Source organism: Nothobranchius furzeri, chromosome 18 (genome assembly GCF_043380555.1).
Source record: "Nothobranchius furzeri strain GRZ-AD chromosome 18, NfurGRZ-RIMD1, whole genome shotgun sequence".
NCBI classification, from domain to species: domain Eukaryota; kingdom Metazoa; phylum Chordata; class Actinopteri; order Cyprinodontiformes; family Nothobranchiidae; genus Nothobranchius; species Nothobranchius furzeri.
In genome coordinates, this window is record NC_091758.1 from 38,853,631 (window position 1) to 38,874,832 (window position 21,202).

General features: G+C 48.1%; 1 protein-coding gene across 13 annotated transcripts in view; it reads right to left on the reverse strand.

Moving 5' to 3' along the window:
- Positions 1–1,292: 1,292 nt before the first annotated feature.
- Positions 1,293–21,202, reverse strand: part of kiaa1109 (KIAA1109 ortholog) — a 66,968-nt gene continuing 47,058 nt past the window's right edge. For 4 of the 13 annotated variants that reach the window (XM_015970497.3, XM_015970498.3, XM_015970500.3 and 1 more), the window contains 35 exons: positions 21,091–21,188; positions 20,209–20,397; positions 19,965–20,133; positions 19,535–19,746; positions 18,957–19,034; positions 18,075–18,273; positions 17,695–17,754; positions 17,349–17,575; positions 15,722–15,883; positions 15,273–15,403; positions 15,077–15,200; positions 14,855–14,967; positions 14,516–14,606; positions 14,312–14,353; positions 12,622–12,878; positions 12,181–12,396; positions 11,932–12,112; positions 11,668–11,857; positions 11,312–11,473; positions 11,103–11,242; positions 10,251–10,446; positions 9,688–9,888; positions 6,811–6,981; positions 6,604–6,741; positions 6,028–6,255; positions 5,798–5,951; positions 5,021–5,178; positions 4,643–4,832; positions 4,348–4,565; positions 3,886–4,137; positions 3,613–3,816; positions 3,156–3,350; positions 2,939–3,073; positions 2,341–2,506; positions 1,293–1,697 (listed from right to left, as the gene is read on the reverse strand). In XM_015970497.3, the coding sequence (XP_015825983.3) occupies positions 1,481–1,697; positions 2,341–2,506; positions 2,939–3,073; positions 3,156–3,350; positions 3,613–3,816; positions 3,886–4,137; positions 4,348–4,565; positions 4,643–4,832; positions 5,021–5,178; positions 5,798–5,951; positions 6,028–6,255; positions 6,604–6,741; positions 6,811–6,981; positions 9,688–9,888; positions 10,251–10,446; positions 11,103–11,242; positions 11,312–11,473; positions 11,668–11,857; positions 11,932–12,112; positions 12,181–12,396; positions 12,622–12,878; positions 14,312–14,353; positions 14,516–14,606; positions 14,855–14,967; positions 15,077–15,200; positions 15,273–15,403; positions 15,722–15,883; positions 17,349–17,575; positions 17,695–17,754; positions 18,075–18,273; positions 18,957–19,034; positions 19,535–19,746; positions 19,965–20,133; positions 20,209–20,397; positions 21,091–21,188 (5,864 nt within the window). In that variant the 3' untranslated portion in view covers positions 1,293–1,480. The remainder of the gene's footprint in view (positions 1,698–2,340; positions 2,507–2,938; positions 3,074–3,155; positions 3,351–3,612; positions 3,817–3,885; positions 4,138–4,347; positions 4,566–4,642; positions 4,833–5,020; positions 5,179–5,797; positions 5,952–6,027; positions 6,256–6,603; positions 6,742–6,810; positions 6,982–9,687; positions 9,889–10,250; positions 10,447–11,102; positions 11,243–11,311; positions 11,474–11,667; positions 11,858–11,931; positions 12,113–12,180; positions 12,397–12,621; positions 12,879–14,311; positions 14,354–14,515; positions 14,607–14,854; positions 14,968–15,076; positions 15,201–15,272; positions 15,404–15,721; positions 15,884–17,348; positions 17,576–17,694; positions 17,755–18,074; positions 18,274–18,956; positions 19,035–19,534; positions 19,747–19,964; positions 20,134–20,208; positions 20,398–21,090; positions 21,189–21,202) is intronic. The other 9 variants (XM_070546763.1, XM_015970501.3, XM_015970508.3 and 6 more) reach the window with 7 other exon arrangements.

Here is a 21,202-nt window from a genome sequence, read left to right on the forward strand (position 1 = left end):
CTGCCCTCTCCTTCTCGTGGGCGGGGCCATGAATACTAATTTTCCCTGTGACATAGAAGTCTTTTCTCGACTCGATCGTTTTACCGCCTGTTTTGTTCTGCTGCTGAAACGACGACGGGGGTCGGAGAACTCATCAGACTGATGATCGTCTTCCAACCAGACTTGATGGAACCGATGGTTGGTCACAGTTACCCTAAACCATCAACCAAGTATTTCTAAACTCTGAGCTTTACAAATATTCATGATTAGTTTGTTAATTAACCAAAATAATTGTAGCGGATGTTAAACTAGTTTGGATTCTGATTTTAGGACGAGACGCTTTTATGCGACTTTAAAGTGGTGAAATCACGTGTTTCACAAACCAGACCAGCTACTGGTTCTGTGTTCTGGTCGGACCTCCCCTCCGTGGAGCTCAGTTTGATCCTAAGAGCCAAGAACAGAGAGCGGCAATCTGAGCAGTTCAACATCTTTTCATGACTTTTTTATGTTTTCTACCCTGTTTCTGTTTCATAATTCACAGGCTCACCACAGGAAGGTGTCTTTAGGGAGAAGTCCATCGAGCAGGATGCCTGTCTCCATCTGCTGGTCGTCCATTCATCTCTCATGTTTACAGACTGTTAAAGCAGCTCCAGGAAGAAAGAGGAATAAAAGAAATGTGCTGCAGAGATATGCAAATTAGAAACACCATGAGGTCAGCTTAATGCTGAACTTGAAGCGCTGTAGCTAGGGGAGTGTGTACAGTAGCGTGACTCGGTGTCGCTCAGATAAATTGTTTTTTAGCGTGAGAAATTGGTGCAACAACACAAACCAGTGGTGGCTCATCCCTAGGGGGCGCTGGGCACATTTTCTCAAGTTTGGGGCTCATTTTCTTCTTCTCTCCTGCAGCTTTGCAAATGCACATTTTAATTTCAAGTAGAAAAATAACAGAAAATGATTTAATTTCAAACGAATGGCAGCAGTTTTATTAAGTTAGGAAATCATCACATTTACGAAATTGATCTATGTACACATGTTCTACAGAGTGGATTAAAAAAAAGACAAAAACATCACATAAAATTACATTCCCACATACCAATAAATAATACCAACGGTGATCGCTGTTGAATTAATAGTTACAATCATCCTGGTGGCTGAGCGGAGCACCTCATGTCAAAAACAAGATCGCTGAACTGGTCTAAAATATTTAAAGTACATAAAGCATTGTGTTCCATGGGAAACAAAAAGGCAATGATTCAACAAGTCGATCCTCTTGAGCTAGTGGTCATCTTTATATAAGCGGGTAAACCAGGTTTCACAGGCTGGGAGTTAAAGCAGAGTAATAAAACTACTTGGTTCCAAACGTAAAGTGAGATTAAAAAATAATTGGTGCAAAACGCTTCAGTCGGAGCTGAAAGTGGCAAACGAGCTTGCAGACGATCACAGGGTTTAGTGTGGAAACGATTAAAAACGCAGCAGTGATGCACGAGTCCAGTGTTTCTCCTCAGTGCTCCTCCTTGTCCCGGCCTTTCTTCTCCTTCTCGTCCTGCAGGGCCGTGCCGAGCTTCTTGATCAGAACCGACAACACTTTGTCCAGCGGGTCCATCACGCCGCGCTGCAGCCACTTGGGAATCGTTGTCCTGGCGTGGTGGAAGCCCAGTTTCTGCAGGATGTAGTCCACTCCCACGGGATCGATCTTCCGGCCCGTCCAGGAGATGAGCCTGAACGAAGATGATGTTAACTAGGTGTTTGGTTCTCCTCAGACACAACAAACATGTATGCTCTTTATAAAATAAAGTCCTGATCCAGACTTTATCTCTTCTCAGTTTCCTTCTGAGCAGATGAACCTCCAGTCTGTTTCTCGCTGAGCTCTGACCGTTAGACTAAAACCAAATTCCCCAAGAATTTTCTTAAATATGTCTAAACATCAACGATGGCTCAGGAAGTTCCCAGAACCTCGCTGTGATGTCACTGGAGTTTGATTGGTTTAGGAGTCAAGATTCCTGCTTACAGTGCAAAATCGGGGGTTTATCCTGGACAAGCCCCCAATTATTTTTTATTTTTTATTAATGAAGTTAAAAAAAAATGTGAGATAAAATTCCTAAAAGTAAAAATTGTCAAATCTTCATCTTTCAGGTTTTGTGACTTGAAAACATTGAAAAAGAATAAAATGAGATTTCATTACAAACAAATTAGGATACTTTGGGACTAAACTGTGTCGTCTGCACAACTTTCCAGGGGAACGACCTGTCTGCTATAAAAAAATTTAAACGCTTTGATCAAATATTTCACTGATGCTGTGAAAAAGGAAAACATCTGGATCCAGGTTTAAGCTGAACCCGGCCGAATCGGAGCGCTGCTCACCTGAGCGTGGGCTCCAGGTGCCAGGTGTTGCACATGAACTCCCTCCAGTCCACCGTGGTGCAGTTGATGCCGTCGTCCTTGTCCTTGTTGGTGGAGTCGTCGTCCTGCAGGGCCGTGGGACTCTTCTGACCGGGCCGAGTCACAAACATGCGTGGGGCAAAAAGAGCTGAGAGGAAAGGAGCAAAGCCATCAGGTGTTAGCGCTCCAGCGTCCACGTCCTTCATTAGGACAACAAAAGGCATCGCCGCTACCGGGGAGTCTCATTCACAACCGCCTCAATTAATCTGGATTAATCAAACACCATGAAAAGCTTCAGCCTGACTTTCTTTCTCTTCAGAAGCAGAACAAACAGAACCAGGACTGGGCTCTGATTTAAATGTGAGCTCTGTTGATGCGCGACGACGTGAGGGACATTAAAAAGCTGCGGCGAGCTCCCCGACCCCCTGCTGCGTGGGCTATTAAAGCCGGCCTCGCAGGTGCAGAGGCAGACAGATGCGCTGGAGGATGTCGTTCCTGCTCGGGCCTGGAGTTCGATTCTGCAGAACTGATGACTCACGGACCTGTAGATAAACACAGACGATGAATGAATGAAACATACCTTTCTCCTTCTCCTTCAGGTAGGCCGACACCAGATCATGGAGGAACATGATCAGCTCGGCGTCCATAGTAACGCAGATGTGGTCGGTGAACTCCGTCACCATGCTGCACTCCACTTTGGGTTTGCTGCTGGAGTCTGGAACCAGAACCAGAAGATGCTTCAAACAGAACTAGAACACAAACAAAAAAAAAAAAAAAAAAACAGAATTGGATCCTACCGGTCAGAACCGGCTCGTCTGGATCTTGGACGTGAATGGACTTGAAGTCCAGCTGCATTCTGGGAAGGGCAAAGATGGTCTCATTCTCATGGTTGTAGCTGTGCGAACTTCGGAAGCTGCTCAGCAGGCTAGAGCTTTTAGCCGTCGCGCCGCTTTCCGGGTTGTTGGCTTCGACGTTCCTGAGCAGGTTCAGTTCTGCAAACGGGAAATAAAACACGTTAAAAAATCACGTAAACATGGAGAAAAACACGTTAAAAACATGCAAACATGGACAAAACACATGAGACTTAAACATGTAACGGATAGAATAAAATGTCACAAAAGATAAAAAAATAAACCAAACAAGACCGACCACTGGGTCTGACCCAGGTCTGACTCGGGGTTCTGACCCCTGAACGACTCGGGCGTCTGACCCCTGAACGACTCGGGCGTCTGACCCCTGAACGACTCGGGCTACCTTCGTGTCTCATGGCGGTGACGTAGTTGAACCACTCCTTCACCGTAGCGACTCCATGCGGGGGGTTTTCGTGTCGTCGGCGGGTGATCTTGGTGATGATGGCCATCGGACTCTCCAGGGCTCCACAGGGTTTGGTCACCATGGTGTTGTGACCCAGATGGAAGTCCAGAGTCTGGACTATGTAGGTGGAGTCGTCCTTAGAGCCTAGCAGAACACAAGAACCTGATTACAGAACCTCTGAAGTGTGAAGAACCCGGGTTCTGTCCAACTCACCGTCCTCCCAGATCTTCTGGGCCTCGGTCCAGAAGGCGATGTTGGGCTCTTCCAGGTGGAACAAAGCCCAGGACTTGGAGCGGAAGTTGGGTCCGTGGAAGCAGGCCAGAGTCATGTGATTCCCGTGGAGGCTCATGGAACCGCCCAGCTGAACGGCGTCCTCGGGGAGAGGCATCTGGAACAGGGAGATGTGGCAGCCCGCCACCACCTTCAGAACACCGGGCCAGTGCCGGTGATGGGCCGCATCCATGTCTGCAGGGAGAAGACCACAGGACAGATTCAGACAGGTACTAGATCCGATCTGTGTTGTGACCTTTAATGACCCAGAGAGCTCGTCTGGGTTCTGGTCCACAAACGGAGCAGAGTAGACTCATGAATCATTCACTTCCTGTAGCAACGCCGCCGCTCGTTACAGCCGAGCTCGGAGCTAAACATGTCTCCCGAAGGAAGGAATCTGCTCACACAGCTCAGCGGATCCCTTCTCAGTGCTGATGACGGGGGTCTTGGGAGGCACGTAGGGGCCGGGGCCCCATGTGGACAGGGCCCGCTTGCTGGTGTCGAACTGCTGGGTGAAGAACTCCTGCAGCTTCATGCCGATCTTAATGAGGTCTGGTGTGGTGGAGCGGGAAATGATCACCTGGAAAATGTCCCACTGGAGGTCGCCGTGGACAAAGATCTCACTGTAGGACGGGGACAGGAGGTTCTTCGTTAACCTGTGGATCTGGACTCTTCAGTTCTGATTTAAATGTAAACTCACCTTTTTTCCGACAGGCTGTTGTCCACGGAGCACAGGTTGACCTTCCACTCATCCTGCAGCTGCAGGTCGGCGTTGCTGAAGACTCCCATCAGGATACTGGAGCCCATGTAGTCCACCCGGGCCTCCGTAGAACCCATGGTGATCTGGATCTTGTGACTGGGCTGCTGGTTTGGGTGCTCAGAGATGTGAGCTGCAGAACACAAAAAACTGGTTAGTGAGGATTCGTCACACTTCCTGGTGTTCCCTTGGGACCGCTGGAGCTTGTTGGGCGTGGTCTTTGATGACCACCCCTCTTTAGATGCTTCTCTGCTCGGCTTATCAGAACCCAGCGGTCCTGAAGACAAGTCTCTGCCGAGTCAGGAGGTGTTGTTCACTTACAGACCATCTCCAGGGTGTTCACGTCAATGTTCCCGCCCACCACTCCGCCCTTGGAGTCCAGCTTGGAGCGGCCCAGGCCCACGGACATGCTGATCTCACGGTCCCGGTTGCTTCCCACAGAAAGCCGGCCCTGGCTCTTCAGGCCGCTGGTCGTCCAGCTGAGGGGGACAAAAAGAAGGTGAAACGTTCTGAAGCGCTGATGAATAGTGAAACGGATGATAAAACATGGATGAGTCGGCTCGGGAATAAAGGCATGAAAGCATTAAGGAACGCGGCTCCAGACCCGGAGAACCGGAGCTCAGAAGAACTCGTCTAAACCTAAAGAGGACCAGAAGCTCCTTGTGTTTGTTCAAAGTCTTCATGAAGACATGAAACATTCAGGAGGAGCTCAGAAGGTCTCCTTCGCTCCGGCTCTGAGGAGGATCGGAGGAGACGGGGATCTTCTAGGAGGCGTTAGAACGTTGGAGCGCTGCAGAACCAACACAATACAGACGGGAACGAACAGAGAAAAGGTCCAAAACCTTCAGGAAATTTTAAATCAATAAATAAACGGAACAAAACATCTAAAAATAAATAGGAAAAACCTTTGGGCTTCTGTCGGATTCAAGCGCTGTGGAGCTTTTCCAGCGCTGGTGAGGATTTACACAAACATGAGCAGAAAGGCTGAACCTCATCAGCAGAGACGACTTCAAAGTCACGCAGGATCGTTTTTTTTATTCATCTTTTTATTTAAATCTGCATCCGGAACAGCTAACCCTAACCCTGGGATTAACTCACGTGTTGTTTCCCATCACGTTGCTCATGTTCATCTGGACTGTGAGCTGTTTCAGGTTGATGGCGAAAACCACCAGCGTCTCCCAGGGAGAGCCCTGCTGACCGGCCGACTTCCCGTTCTTCCCGAAGGATGGCGTGGACGTTTTACTCACCGAGTCTGGAGGAAAAACAGTGAAAGATGAGCGGGAATCACGCTTCTGAATCTGAATACGTCTACTGAAGCGAGCAGCGACCTCGTCTGGGAGCGGAGGAATCGGACACGCTCCGAGTGCGACCCGGAGCGGGGGACTTGAGGTGACCCAGGCTCCCAGTGGAATGCTCTGAAAACACGTTGGGGGACTGAGGGATGTGAGTCCCGGTGCTGCCATCCCAGGTCCGCCAGTAGGCTTTCCGGCTAGACTCGGGGGAAAGATGCTGGGTGATGTTTTCAGCTGAGTCAGGCGTGGCGGGGCCAGAGGCCGCTGTGAGGGAACAGTTAGGAACAACGTGAGTGAATGAATGAGAAGTCCTGTTGGATTTTCCTTTTGGAGCGTTTCAGACTTTTCCTGATTTTGGTTTTTATGGTTATTGTGGCTGATTATTATGATGTCATCACATTAGGGTGGGGCCTCATGAGGTTACAGACATCAGCTGTTAAGCCAGCAGCCTCGAATGCTGAACGGCGACTGAAGTTAAGTCATTTTCGTCAACTGACTGAGCCGTAATCGATGCTGCGGTTGCTAGCTGCGGCAGCCATCTTGAATCAGTCTGACTCTACAGGTGATGTAGCATTTATGCTAACATCTCATTTACATTTGCTGAGCTCTCACCTGGAAGGTTGATGGTCTGGTCTCCCAGGAAGAGGCGTCTGGCGATGCTCCGGCGGTACCAGGCTCTCGGGAATGCCAGGATCTCACTCAGTCGTCTCATGTCGTACTTGAAGGAAGCCGAGCCGATGTCGCACACGGCTGAGGAGGAAATATTTTTGTTTATTAAGACTTATGAATGTGGATTTTGGTGATGATGGGACGGCGTACCTGAGATGTTGATGAGGGTCGTGTCCATTTTCCCTCCTTTGGCGAAGCTCTCGATGAAGGTCGGACCTCCGGTACGCCTCATCCTGGATAAACTGACTTTAACAAACTCCAGGTTGATGCTCAGAGAGTCTTTCCTCCCCGTCACGGAGGACGGCTCCTCGTCGACCGTACCTGTGAATCCATTAGGATTTTAATTTCTGACAAAAATGTTGACGGTTAGTTTTCCATAATCTAGAAGTTCCAGATTCTAGTTCCCGAAGGCTGAGGTTGTGGTCCTGCTCCGGGTGCCGGAACACCAAGTCTCGAGCTTCATATGATTGAAAGTGATAGAAAAATAACTCAGAATGGAAAGACACCTTCACAGCTTTAGTCCGTGAGGCAGACACTTTGTCTACTTTTAAGAATAGGCTTAAAACATGTTTATTTGATAGGGCCTATGGTTAAAATCTGATGTTAGCCTAGATCTGGACAAGTGGGGGAGTAGAGGGAGGTGGAGTGTACAGTCGGTAAAGACGGCTCTCCCTTGCCCTGCCTCCAACATGCCTCCATCTAAAAGGCTAGGTTATACAGAGTTATCTCTGTAGTTATGCTGCTATAGGCTTAGACTGCTGGAGGACACACTGGCCACTTTTCACACTCGACTGCTTTCTTCTACCATCTGCTCTTTAACTGTATTATTTCCTGCTATTTCAGCTGTTAACTTTATTTTCTCTCTAAGTGTTTTTCTCCCCAGAAGAAGCTACAATGACGTTCTGCTGAGCTGTGGTGGCCTCCTGGAGGGGGCCATTGTAACGTGAGGAAATATGGGTTTTCTGTCACAAAGGTGGTGTTGGACTCAGCTGGGTCAAAGCTGGGTCATTGAGAACTTTCACCCACAGATTAAGACCTGAACGCCAGCGAGTCTGGGAGGAAACCATAACATCTGCCACCTGCGGTACCAGATGAAGGAGTTCTCATGGACAAGTAGTCATAACAAGTCAAAACATAAACTTTAAACTTCCTTTTCTTGTTTTGAATGTTAAAATTGTAATCATCAATTTGCTCATTATAAATGTGTTTTAATCAAATGAATGACTATTATGCTTTGGGGTAATTATAAGAGATTTAATGAATCCATAATTAGATAATGTTGAGAGTGTTTGTTACTGACCTTCACACACACTCAAGCACACAAACACTCACACACACCCACACACATCTGCTCACAGTAAACTCCAAAACACATTTGCTGACGCACATGTTTTGCTTTGAGAAGAGAAAGGTTTTTGGTAAGTTTCAGTCTTATGATTTCAGTTCGTGCTTGACAACGAAAGAGAGAGGACGTGTGAACAACCGCTGAAAGGGGGGAGCCGGTTGGCTCGTTTCTCCCCCCCCTTTTCTCACGCTGTCCCTGCCAAGCCAGGCAGAATAGCTGAATCGCGACTTCTAACGCAGACTCATTACCGAGTCTTTTGATTTCTGAGTGAATTAACTTAAGAAAGCGCATCGACAAAACGCTCTACCATCCACGTGTACCGAGGGCAACTCTGGACCGGTTCGCGGCGCATCTTTGTATTCTTTGCCAGCCAAGGTGGATGAAACATCATCCTAAGGTGACGTCCCGGGTCCAACAGAGGGTCCGATTTTCGGTGAGGAAAAACACGACAGATAGTGTTTTGATGCATCTTTTCCAACTAAACCTAAGTTTATTCAAACCATCACTTTTCACCTGTTTCTTCCTGAAGCAAAATCAGATGCACACACGCATCCATCTCACCTCAGGTTCAGTTCTCACGACACTTTGCACCCACACGCATCCATAATCACATCATATCACTCTCAATCTTCATTCACCGACAGAAGGTCTATTTGAGCAAGAAGAGCATATCAACTGTTAAAGATTGTCCCACAAGTTGCCAATGTTGATTTTTATTTCCTGTTTGTCAATTTCAAAATCATTAGTTTAATTTGAAGAATTAAAACTTTTAATTGTCAAACTGGTTTCCTCATTGAACTGAAACACAGACCCACAGATATTATCGTCAGTTTATCGATGAAAACAACCTTTGAGTCTTCTTAACAATATAACTGAGTAAAGACAGTTTCTCCTTACAATATACCTGAGCCAGTCAATTTTCTTTACAAATATGGCTGAGCCAGCCAAATTTCTTTACACCATCGTCTAGCACACTGCTGCTAACCACTAATACATTCTCCCTCTCCTGATAATAACTTTTTGCTTTCCTTGACGTTGGATGTGCTACTGCTAGTTTATCCGTTTAATTATAGATCCACTAGGATAAATACAATAAAGTTTATCTCTCACCAAAGAGAATATTTACTAAGAAATCACAATGTAACCATAGACACATTACTTGGTGTGTGTGTGCGTGTGCGTGTGCGTGTGTGTGTGTGTGTGTGTGTGTGTGTCTGCTCTGTCTTCTCGATCCCCAGTGAGTCGTGGAGGATGGCTGCTTATACTGAGCCAGGATTCTCTGGAGGTTTCTTCCTGTTAAAAGGGAGTTTTCCTCTCCACTGTCGCTTTATGCTTGCTTAGTATGAGGATTGCTGTCAAGTCACTGACACTAGTCAGTGACTTGATGCAATTTGCTGGGTTCCTTATATAGGAAACATTATTTCTGATTAGCTTAATGAACTGACCTGAATTGGAATGTTTATTATGTGAAGTGCCTTGAGACGACTCTTGTCGTGATTTGGCGCTTTATAAATAAACTTGAATTGAACATCTGACTAAATAAATGAGTTTTTTGTTTACCTGAACCAGGTTTAGGGGTCTGTATTGTTTTGTGAGTCAGAAGCTAAGGAGCTAACAGCTTGTTTAGGAGCTGGGGGATCTTTAGGAATACCGAGAAAGTAAGTGGAGAAAGTTTGTGGTACCTAGCGGTCCAGGGCCCGGAGGCAAGCCGGTCACTGCTGATTTCTGCTTCCCGGCTCCGTAGGGATGGAAGACGTAGAGAGAGAAGTCGGACATGCAGGCGGTGAAGCTCAGGCCTGAGGAGGTACTAGGAGGTCCGGTTAGGTCCGACTGGCTGCTGCTGTGGCGGCTCCGACCCAAAGGGCTCCCCAACAATGGAGACGCTGGGGGGAGGAGAAGGAGACGAGTCAACAACAGGAAGATAATTAAATAAACATCTTTGGAGACAATCAGGTCTCCAAACGAGGTCGGACTAAATAAAAACAAATGACTTAAACTCAGGCGGGAAGGAAAGGCTCCGCGGAGCTGCCGTCATGTGGAGAGGAGACAGACCGGAGAGGAAAAGAATTAATTCCAGCAGCAAACTGTGAGGAACATTAAATCATCCCGGCGCACAGAAGTCAGGAAGCGGTGGCTCCCAGAAACGCTCCCAGAATTTAAACGAATCCCATCACACACGCACACACGCACGCACACGCACGCACGCACACACACACACACACACGGTCTTCAGAGCGCCACGGACCTTTACTGGGAGGTAGTTTGGGGACGTGCTGGCCTGGTGGAGTGGAGGAGGGCGGTTGAGATCCTTCTGAAGGGGCGGGTCCAGTCGGGATCTCCAGTTCTCCCCGGTTCGAGGAGAAGACCAGGTCTAAGGAGGGCAGCTTGAGCATACACTCCACCCTGGACATGGGCAGGCAGCTGAACCGGATCTGGGAAGGCTGGAACCAAACAGGAAAGTTCAGAGAGCCGGAATCTGACCGGGACAGAAACCGTTTTAGCCGTTTCAACTCTGACCGGGTCATGAGATCAACCGATGATGACATTATTTCTCCATTTGTTTTCATTTCATCTTCTGCTCATCCCATTTGTTTGTCATGGAAGGGGGTGGGGCTTTAAGCCTATTTTGCAGCCTGCCACTAGGGGACGCTTGTTTTGAAGCGGGCTTGTTGGAGACATGAGACCGTGAGGAATTCCAGTGTGAGGAATTTCAGTTGAATAAAACAATTCTGGTAGGAAAATGTTGTGCAGATGTTTTTATTTCACACATGAAAAGACAGATTTTGCAGGTTCCTGGATCTGCTGGAGAAACGGTTTTAAAGACGTCTAAAACGACTCTGAGGATTAGGAAGGCCCAGCGAGACTCTAGATTAGGTCTAAATATAAATCTTTAAAGCTGCAGAGATAAATTCATAAACATAACCTCCATTAGGATGAGAAAGAATGAACAACATAACAGGAAGTTTAAAAAATCCTGGATTTTATGCTGGAACAAGAAGCAAATTTAAATGATTTAAATAATTTGGTTCATCATTTGTTCTGTGATGAATCTTATCAAGGACAAACTGCTGGAAATGATTGGAAAACAGAAAAATACCTGAACACGGACGTAAACGACCACGTCTACTGGGAACGAGGAGTAGGCAGACGTAGAGGAGGAAACCAGGGAGGTGCCGGACTCCTCCAGCGGCTCCACCGTATCAAACTGACCCATGTCCTCCTCCTGCTGGGCCACAGCTGAGGAACAACACACCAGACCATCAGGTGAGGCACAGGGCAGCCTGCAGAACCTGAGCAAAGGCTCACCTGTGTAGTTCCTCTCCACAGGTGTGATGGGGATGGTCTCCAGGGCTTTCTCCAGGAAGTCCAGCAGACAGGGGCTGATGACCATCTCCTCTGGGAGGGTCTGCAGAGCCACCCAGGCATACAGCTTAGCAGTCTTCACTCCTCCGATGCTTTTTCCTTTGGCTGCAAAAACAAGTCAGGTTCAGTAAAAGTCTTTTAGTCCCGTCTAAAGGTCTGGTTCTGATCCGGGCTCGGATCTGTGTTCCTGGACTCAACGGTTACAGAAACAGGAGCATGCAGAGGTCCGTGTGGACCATCGGGTCCAGCAGGCGGCCGGCGGTAAGGCATGCATTCAGTAATGAGGAGATGCTCAGTACCTGACGGGATGGGTGGGGGCGGGGGAGGTAGGAGCGAGTTAGTCTTGCTCTGGGCAGCATTGGGGGGGGTTGGAGGGCCACTATCTTTCATACCAAACAGCTTGGACTCTTTGGAGAGCGTGCGGGGGAGGGAGGATCCCCGCGAGGCGTTGGGTGACTCCGTCTTCAGGGTCTTGGAGTTGTAGTGCAGCTTCAGGATCAGAAGAGAGAACTTATGATTAGAGAAGAAAGAAAGACGTGAGAGACGTTCGGGTCAGGGCTGACCTTCACGTCCACCCCTGGAATGTAGAAGACGGTGGTCTCCAGGTCGTTGGGTTTGGTCTGCAGGGAGGAGGGGCATTTCTTCCCAGCGAGGAGGTGCGAGGTGGAGATGTAAGTGGGCTGGAGCTTCTTCTTCTTGGGAGGAGAATCCTGATCCAGACTCCTCAGGCTGCGATCGTAGCTCCTGCAGGAGAAAACGAAACGTTACTCCCGGAACATGAGTTGGAGGTAAAGCAGCGGCCTTCAGGGCACCTCCTGAGGGACACGTCCTCCTGCTCAGCCTGCTGGGTGGTCGGGTGAAGGACGCACTTCCCGCTATCGATCTCCACCCGAACGTCCAGCTCAAAGTCGATGTTCTTCTCCGACGTCGGGCCACCGAAGCTGCGGTTGGCCGGCGTGGTCGGCCAGCGCTCGCTGAACAGCTGACTGACCGCAGAAAAGCCCGAGGACCTCTTGTGAGATGTTTGACTGAGGAGCAAAAGGAGGAGAAGTTAAAGGTGGCTCCTCTCTGAGCCGCTGGAGACCACTTCCTGAAACAGCCTCCCTTTCCAAACTTCGGGACTGATAAGCTAACGGCTAGTCAGAGTCCATTCAAGGCCAAACTGTTTCTTCCAATTTACAAATTGTTTTTTTTTTGGGGGGGGGGGGGTGGAGAACATTTACGTCCATTTATCTTAATGAAGCTGAACTCACAGAGGTCTGCGGTAGCTGGATGGCCTCTCAAACTCGTCTTCCTTCTCCGAGTCGTCCGAGGACGAAGAGGACAGGTCGTCTCGTCTAATGTCATCGTGCTGGAAGGACATTGCGGGTGAGAAGACAACGGGGGTGGTGGGGGCACTGAAAACTGACTGCAGACCCTCGACAGCGGATGGAGAATGGAGGTGAAGGTGATGATGGGATGGATCATCAATGGTGACTGACAACAGGTCCATCTCTGGCTCCTCAGGAAACTTCAGACGACACAGAAAGTCAAACTCACACAGAAAGGACAATCTGGACGCTCTGAAACGTAAAATCCTCTCTAAGACGGAGACGAGGTGGGAAACCCAGAGAATCAGAGCTTTGGAGGCGGTCATGGAAAAGCGAGTTTAGATGTTTAGCGCAGAACCAAAACCTGAAACCAATCAGAGTCTGCCTGTGGAGGAACGACCACCAGAGAAGAAGAGGAAGAGCAGACGCCCCCCAAAGGAGGAAAAGGACACAAATATCCCAACAATCGTTGTCAAAGATCACGAGAAACACCCAAGAGAGACCCAGATTCGGGCTGGTGGAGAAAAACAGAGAGAAACAGGAAATAACTGATAAAACATCCCAGAAAAGATCTACAGCTAAAACCTCACCAAGCTGCGACTGACGACGAGTTGTGAAAATAAAAACTAATTGTGAGATACGTGTAAAACCAACTGGTCTCCAACAGGCAGGAGCTGGTCTGATGGATACGCTCGTTACGATTCAGAACCTCTGAACTAAAGTTCTGCTCAGCCCGGGTCGACGATGCTGGTTTCTGACTGCTGTCAGAGGAAGCGGAGGAATATCCGGGTTTCACAGCCTGGTTCTGATGGTTCCTTTAGCTTCTTCTCAGGTTACGGATTAACACCAATCACCCAGAGGGTTGGAGATGCCGCTGAACGTCTCTTCACCCTCCGTCCTTCAGGCCAAAGGCTGAGCAGAAACATCCGCTTCACCCCTGACCTCTGACCTTCACTACCACCTGATTAACCGCACTGCTGAACAACAATAAATGAATCTGAATTTCACCCAAAAGCTGCGTGGGGGTTCTTGCTGGTTGCTTAGCAACAACATCTAAAAGGACAAGTGGCTTGTGACACAGCAGGACACAAAAACTCTCCCGAGGTCACGAGCTGTTGTGTTCACGCTTCTATCGTTTAAAACAAACCAAACCAAGTCAGATTAGAGGCTCCAGGGCGAGGCTCCGTTTGCCGGGAACAGAGCTGGCTTCGCTTGGATTCCAGACGTTTAGCAGAACTAGAACCGACCGGATGCTTCAGGAAAACTCACGAGGGTCAATTCCGACTGACCTGTCAGGAAGTGGACCAGAATTCCTTCATTAAATAACGGATTCCATTAAATGTTCAGGTTTGATGCAGCGGAACAAAAAGGAGAAAAAAAAACTTCCATTCTGAATATCAGATTTCACGCATGCAGAGATCAGGTCGCCTGTTCAGGTGACAGATGGATTTACATGCAGACTCATGACAGGATGAGAGTTAGAAATGAATCATTAATAAAGCAGCTGCTTTATAAACGACAGGATCAGATTCATCTCATCATCCTGCTTTGATTTTGCATTTTTCAAATCCGGTAAACAAGAATCCCAGATGAAGAGCAGAGCTGAAGGAGCTTTGGGATCTGGACCGGATACCTGGAACACTCCTTCTGGACTGACGGGCGCCTGGGCCGACTCCTGATAATTAGTGTTCAATTAAACAAAATATTAATGGAAAGGGAAAAAATAAAACCCTAAACACATGAACATGAGTTTCTGACGTATGCAAGACGGGATATAAAAACCTTCCATGTTAGCAAGTTTAAGTTGTCGCTGATCATGTGACATGAAGGGCTTTACCGTGTCCTGGATGTTGAAGGTGACCCGAGGTCCCGGAGACGACGCGTCCACACGGATATCTGGAAAATCGTCCACGTCTCCCATCCTGGAACTGGAGACAAACATGCAGGTTTCTGTCTGAGACCAACGCTGAGAGCTAATCTTTTGCTAGCTAAACGTCTCCCGAACCACTCAACAGAAATCTGGGAATGACCTTATCAGATAAACGTCGACAGCTAATTACCAGCTCACCAACTTTAGCGCTAAGTCAGCTCATCTGTGTGTTAGCAGATACGAGCGGTCCATTTTCAGTTGGGTTGGGGTTAGAGAAAGAAAGACGCAATATAAAACGATGCTCACCTTTGCCGGTCCATCCTCTTCGGAGGAGGCCGGCCAGCTGCAGCAGAGATGCTTTTGGAGCGGTTGTAGCTCGGCTTGTAGCCAAGACCCCATTTATCCTTCAGAGAAGCCGCCTGATGGAAACAAACAAGTCAACAAAATAATAAACTACAACAAACGGTCACTATTCCAGAATATCCTCCTGTCTGAAGCATTCAAACTGCTGCGGCCGACTGGGATTACCCTCATGCTGGAGCGCCGCAGCTTCTTCCGGACGTCCCTCCTGATGTCGTTGACGGCCACCGACTCCAGCTGCTGGTAGCGCTGGATCTCCTGGTTGATGGTGCCCTCGCTGGCTCCTAGTTTCCTACAATCAGGAGGACGGATCGGGTCAGTGGCGCAGTTTTTAAAGTGAGCTCATCAGATCAAGGAGTCATACTTGAGGTCATCGATGACTTTGGCCTGCTCGTTCAGCTCCCGGATGTCCACCACCCTCTTGGTGAACTTCCTGCCCCGAGCGTCCACCATCTGGTTCCCCGTCACCGTCAGCCTGCGGGGGTCGATGGTCTCCTGGTGAATCGAAACGACAACCAGAGCTGCTGATTAGACCACAGATCCCCAGTCAAGTATCCAGCCCTCTGTGAATCGGCCCAATTAAATCCAGATGATATCGATTGAGCGTTGATCACACCAGGGAGGACAGGAAACAGAACCAGCACCGCCACCAGCCCACACACAGACAGACGAGGGAGACAAAGCTCTACTGCCCCAGGAAGTCGCCTCTATTCACCCAACACTGAAACCTCCGCCATCATCAGGCTCTTTAATCACAGTACCAACAGAACCGCTCAGCATTCTGGGTCCAGGTTCAGGTGTGAGGCTACATACACAGGCCCAGGAGAGGGGTCTTTGGGTCTTGGTACTGCCCGTTTGGATTAAGTGATCCGGTGGGTCGGACACACTCAGAGGCCTGGGGCTGAGGCCCAGGATGTGGTTTACCAGACGCTTCCTTAAGGTGAGCCGAGGGCTGAACGGGCTCTCTGGACTCACCTGGAACAGACGGATGGAAGATCAGACCGACCCGGGTCAGAATTTACCTTCAGAGGTCGTCTAGGGTAAACCAGCTGGACTTAAACATGACAGGAATAGTTCAACACATTTTATTTCCTGATGGCTTTTCCGGTTTCAGGCGAACAAATAGCGGCTTCTCCACCACATCCCGGAGATCTAAACTCATAAATCGCTTTTAATCTGAACAGAAACGGGAGAATAAACGTCTAACAGAGAGCCTGCAGAGAAACTTCACTAACCAGCTTTAATACATTTAAATCAAACGTTTAAATGGTGCATGGGCTTTTATTTCGGCGGCGTCAGGAACAAGATACAGAAACGCAGCCCCTCATCGGGCTGAAACCGTTTCCAAGAGGGCCTCATCAGGCTTGTGTCGCCGGAGGTTCAACACGGAAAATCAGCTCTACTTTATTTCTCTCTAAAAGCAGCACGAAAGAGTTTTTAACACTAAGCTGTTGCTTTCAATCTGGTTTCAGTGGTTGTTTAGCCTCTGCTGACCAGAACCAGAACTTGATAGTTTTGTGGCTCAGGTAGAAGCACTAGTGGGAGGTCTCCACCTGTTTACGGCAGCTAATATTGAGGTTAGCGGTTAGCTTTTTCAGTTCACCTACCACCAACAAAAAGAAGAATTTAGCTTTTTTTTTTTGTTGGCATCATGGCGGAGCCTGGAAGTAAACATAGGAGCTAAAACCAGAGAGAAGCGCGGCCTAAACTCGTCAGAGCGATGGGGACGGATGGTGGCTTCGTTGCTACTGGACTAAGTAAGAATTATTTTTGCCCAGCAGTCTGGATCTTTTTTCTTCGTGGCTTATATTTAGTATCAGTTGGCTCGTGTTAGCATTAGCGCGTTGTTAGCACTAGCTAACCCCACTGGGTCTGGATTCAGTCTCCAGTTAGTTTCTGTGAGTCAGAAGGCAGAGAAACGCGACAAGACTTTGGGACTGGCTGGAGAAAATAGGAGAATCTGATATTCTAAACCTGGAAAAACAGAAATTGGTGGAAATTACAAACAAAACACATTTTCTATATTGTGACAGAAAAACAGACAAGACGATAAAAGTGGGTAAAAACATTTTACATAAAAAGTCAGAGCGATCCCGACTTGAGTTGTTTTTGTGTCTCTGAATGTTAAAGTGATGTCATTAGTTATTTCATGCTGAACAGACACTGTGTTTGTGTACAGGTGAGTGGGCGGGGCTTCTGGAGCTCCTGATATCACAGCTGGACTTGGACGTCATCCATCTTTACTGATGAGAAGCAACTGCAGCTTCATATTTAACTAAAAAATGTGTTTTAAATTCCAGATGAAAAACAATCAGACAAAATGTTGAACTATTCCTTTAAGTTGTTCCCTTCTCTAACACGTAATCTGGAAGAAAATGCTGATTACTTTACAGCAGCTCTAATCTGGCGGGATTAGGCCGATTAATGGAGCAGCTCTGACCATGTGGATGGCTGGTGACATTGTGTCGTTTTCGTCTTCGTCCGACAGGTCAGCGATGTTGACGGAGTTCAGGTCGGCGATGTCGTCTACATCCTCCTCGCCTGTGAGTGATGTCAGCGTGTTCCCCAGGGCGTTGAGGCGCTTCCCAATGTTTGGGTCCATGTGAACGTCAATCCCACACATCTTCCAGAGCACATTGAGAGTCCAGGTTCCGGCACTGCTGCTCTCTGTTCCCAGGAAGCCAAGAGGGAGAAAAACAGTAAACAACCGATTCAATAACTTGAATTTCTCTTATAATTGTCTCACGGATGATGTTTAATCAATAATGCAAGGAGCAAGAACTCGCCTGCTGAGGGTTGGCCCGTGGTCCTGGAACACACTTCGTACGTTCCATCAGGGACCACGCCTGGAAACAACACGCAACACTTCCTTAATATTTCAGAGTAACAATCTGCTTAAACGTTCGCCAAACCAGGTCAACCATCACATGACAGCAGCATCATAAACGTCCAACTAGACGGTAACCTGGACTGGAAATTCCCAGAAAAGTGAGTCTTAATATCTGCTAAATAATGTTCATATCGAACAGAAATTGTCTGCATTTTGGTGTATAAATCAGAAATGTTAATGCTGCTGCCAGTGGTTCAACACACTCGCCACGGTAACCACCGGCAGCTCCATCAGGTCAGGTTAAAAACAGCCATCTTGGAAGACGACGTGACTCACAGGCATTCATGACGAGGTCTCCTCGGATATCCGGTTTCCAGTCATCCCAGGTGGTCTCGAAGCCCTCAGCGAAGCGGATGCAGAAGTTCTTGAAGTGTCCTTTGCTCACCAGGGACTCTGAGGAGCAGGCAGTGATCAGGGTGCTCTCAATGGTCAGAACCAGAGCCGACCCGGTGTCGAAGTCTATGCTGTGATTGGTCTGGAGGGAGGCGGAGTTACAGAGTTACAAAGGCTTTGAGGGGATAAGGAAAATAACCCACTTCCATGTGTCTAAGAGGCCCAGAGAGCTGAAAACATTTCACCAACGATCCATCAGTAAATAAATAAACCATGAGGAAAGTGGTTAAAGCGGATTCCCCCAAACTAGGATGATTCCGTTTTTGCATTTGAGGAATAAAGAAACTTTAGAGTGAAATGTTCCCAGTTTCCGTCAGCTTGTTAGGTCCAGTAATCAGGAAAACACCAATATCCACACAGATTCCAGATCCCAAAACAACAATCTGATTATCATCCGACTCAGCACTCGGACAGATTTCCACCTCCACTCGTTCTAATTAGAGTTTTCTCGTCTGGATGAGGAATCAGATCACATTTTAGGAGCAACTATTGCAGCAATCAGAGTCATTCCCGAATGCCAAAACGTTTTCCCGAAGCAAACAAAGACACACAAACAGATGTGAGAGAAAGTGGCAGAGCCTTCTTTCTAAGGGAGAACACACGGCAGGCACTTCCCGGGATTTACTCTGGCTTCCAGGAGGAAAATGTTACCATCAGGAAACAAAGAGCACTTTAGGTGCAGCGGATTACCCAGATTATAGAGCAGAAGAATCATTTTCACCCACAACAAGCATCACATGAGCCGTAAACACAAGCAGACGTTACTTTGAGTGTTTTTTTCCGCTGGCCCGTTGGGTCGGAGACCTTGGCTTCAGAACCGCCCTCCTGGGCAGCTTGTCCTTTCTACAGAAATAAATCAACCAAATAACCTGTAGGATCATCTGTTATTAGATTAGTAATCCTAATCTGTCCCTTTATGGTGAAGAACAGGATGCGGTTACACACATGAACTTTCCCCTCCAGCTCCGTGAGGAAGTTTGATGAAACGGGTGACTCCACCAGATTATCGACACAAACGAGGGAATCAGATTAGATTAATCTGAACTTTAGAAGCAACAAGCTCAGATTTTCTGATGTTTGTGTCTGAATTCTTCTGAGTTTTTTTTTACAAACATGTTTGAGCAAACTAAATGTGTTTGTTATAAACTTTGTTAAACATGAGAATAAAAGTTGTTTTGCGGACGTCGATCAGAAGAGACGTTCTACGACGGTTTGTCTGACGAGCCATTAAATCTTCAAAGCAAGCGAAGCGTTGCCTAGCAACCGAGTACTAGGATGTGTTGCCCCCCTGTATTAATCATAACAATCTAATCAGTGAGCTAATGTGTTTTTTTCCATCTCACCTGTGAGGAGCTGGTGATCGGGAGGCAGATGCCGAGGTCGTTGACCGTCAGCTGCAGGAAGAGGGTGCTAAAGGCCTGGGCGGAGGTTTGCTGAATGCCCGGCAGCTTGTCCACCACCTCCTTAGTGGCCATGTGGATGTCCTTGTTCAGGGCCAGGCGCTGCTCATTCCAGTTGTCGTACGCCGCCTTGTAGTTCAGCCAGAAGAGCACGGCTGCAGGATCAGTGGTGAGGAGAAAAGATCGATTCGGACCAAAAACCCCAAATAAGTCACGAAGGGTCTTGAAACAACAGATTCACCCCCTGCTGAGTTAATAAACTCACTTCCAGTTGTTCAGCTGTTAGTTTTTAAAGCGGAGTTTCATGGAACACAAATAAAATCCGACTTTAATCGTTCCACGGATATTTGGGAGGAGCAAAAGGAAAACGAACCTCGGTCAAACGCCACTGGCTGTGCAAAAACGATGGGCCGGTTCAGCGTGATGAGGACAGCTTCCTTATCGGACGAGCCGCTGATTTCCTCCTGCAGCGCGTTCCGCAGGCCGATCCGAGTTCGGAAGTATGCCACCTGGTGGAAGTCAGAGCCGGCTTCCTCGTACACCTGAAGGGAGGAGAAGAAAGAAGGCGAATAGGGACAGAGGGTCTGGACGTGAGACAGCAGGAGATGAATCCGTACCTGGTGCTTAACGATCTGTCCGAGCGCCAGGTTCAGGTCCACCTGGCATTTTCCGAAGAGTTTGAGGTAGCTGCTGCTGCCTCCCGGCTGAGCCTTGCACTGGATCCGATTAGACAGCTCCAGCTCAATCAGGCCCGTCTCGAAGCGCACGGCCCGCATGGAGGGAGTGGTGGCGGTCATCTGGATCCCCTGTGAAGCACAAAGGGGTGGGGGGTCGCTTTGAGTTGAGGAGAAGGCCTGCTGCAGGCTTCCAGCATCCAACCCTAACCCTTAAACACACAATCAGAGCAGAACAACTTCTGGGATTTGGGAGAAAAGCCCTTCAGGAAGTATTGTCGGCAAATGACTGATCAGAACCGCAAAAAACCAACTTCCTGTCTGCCGTGTGAGGAGTACGTCTTCCTTGTTTAGGGTAGAACATCAACCCCGAGACTTTCACGAATCTAGAAAACAACTTTTCAGTAAACGATCGACCAGACATCAAGACGCTATAAGCAGCAGTAGTTCCTGTGTAGACACATCCACAGGAAGCATTATGGAGAGGGGGTTAGAAAAGTATCAGCTGTTCCACTTTTTACTGACCAAGTGAGACATCTTTGTGAACACGTAAGCGCACGCGTGTTAATATTCAGATATCGAGTGTTTTGTGTGTGGAGTAGTGGCCGTACAGTCTTTGACTCATATTTAAATTTATTTGATGACCTGAGTCGTTTAAGTGACCCGCGGTCTGCGAGGTTAAACATTTACGTTTAGATGTTCAGGCATTTTCAAACAAAAACAAAAGTGGAATTGACAGAAAGTGCCCTGGATCAGGATTCATTTCAGTGTCAGGAGATGAGTTTGGTCGGGCGACAGGCCGTCCTCTCTCCACCCTGGGCGTACCTTAAACATCAGACTGAGGGAGTAAAGCAGAATTTTGGGCTTGTCTGCATCTGTCGAGGTGTCGTGTTCGTTCCACAGAGGAATCGGTTGTTCGCCTCCTGAAACAACAGAA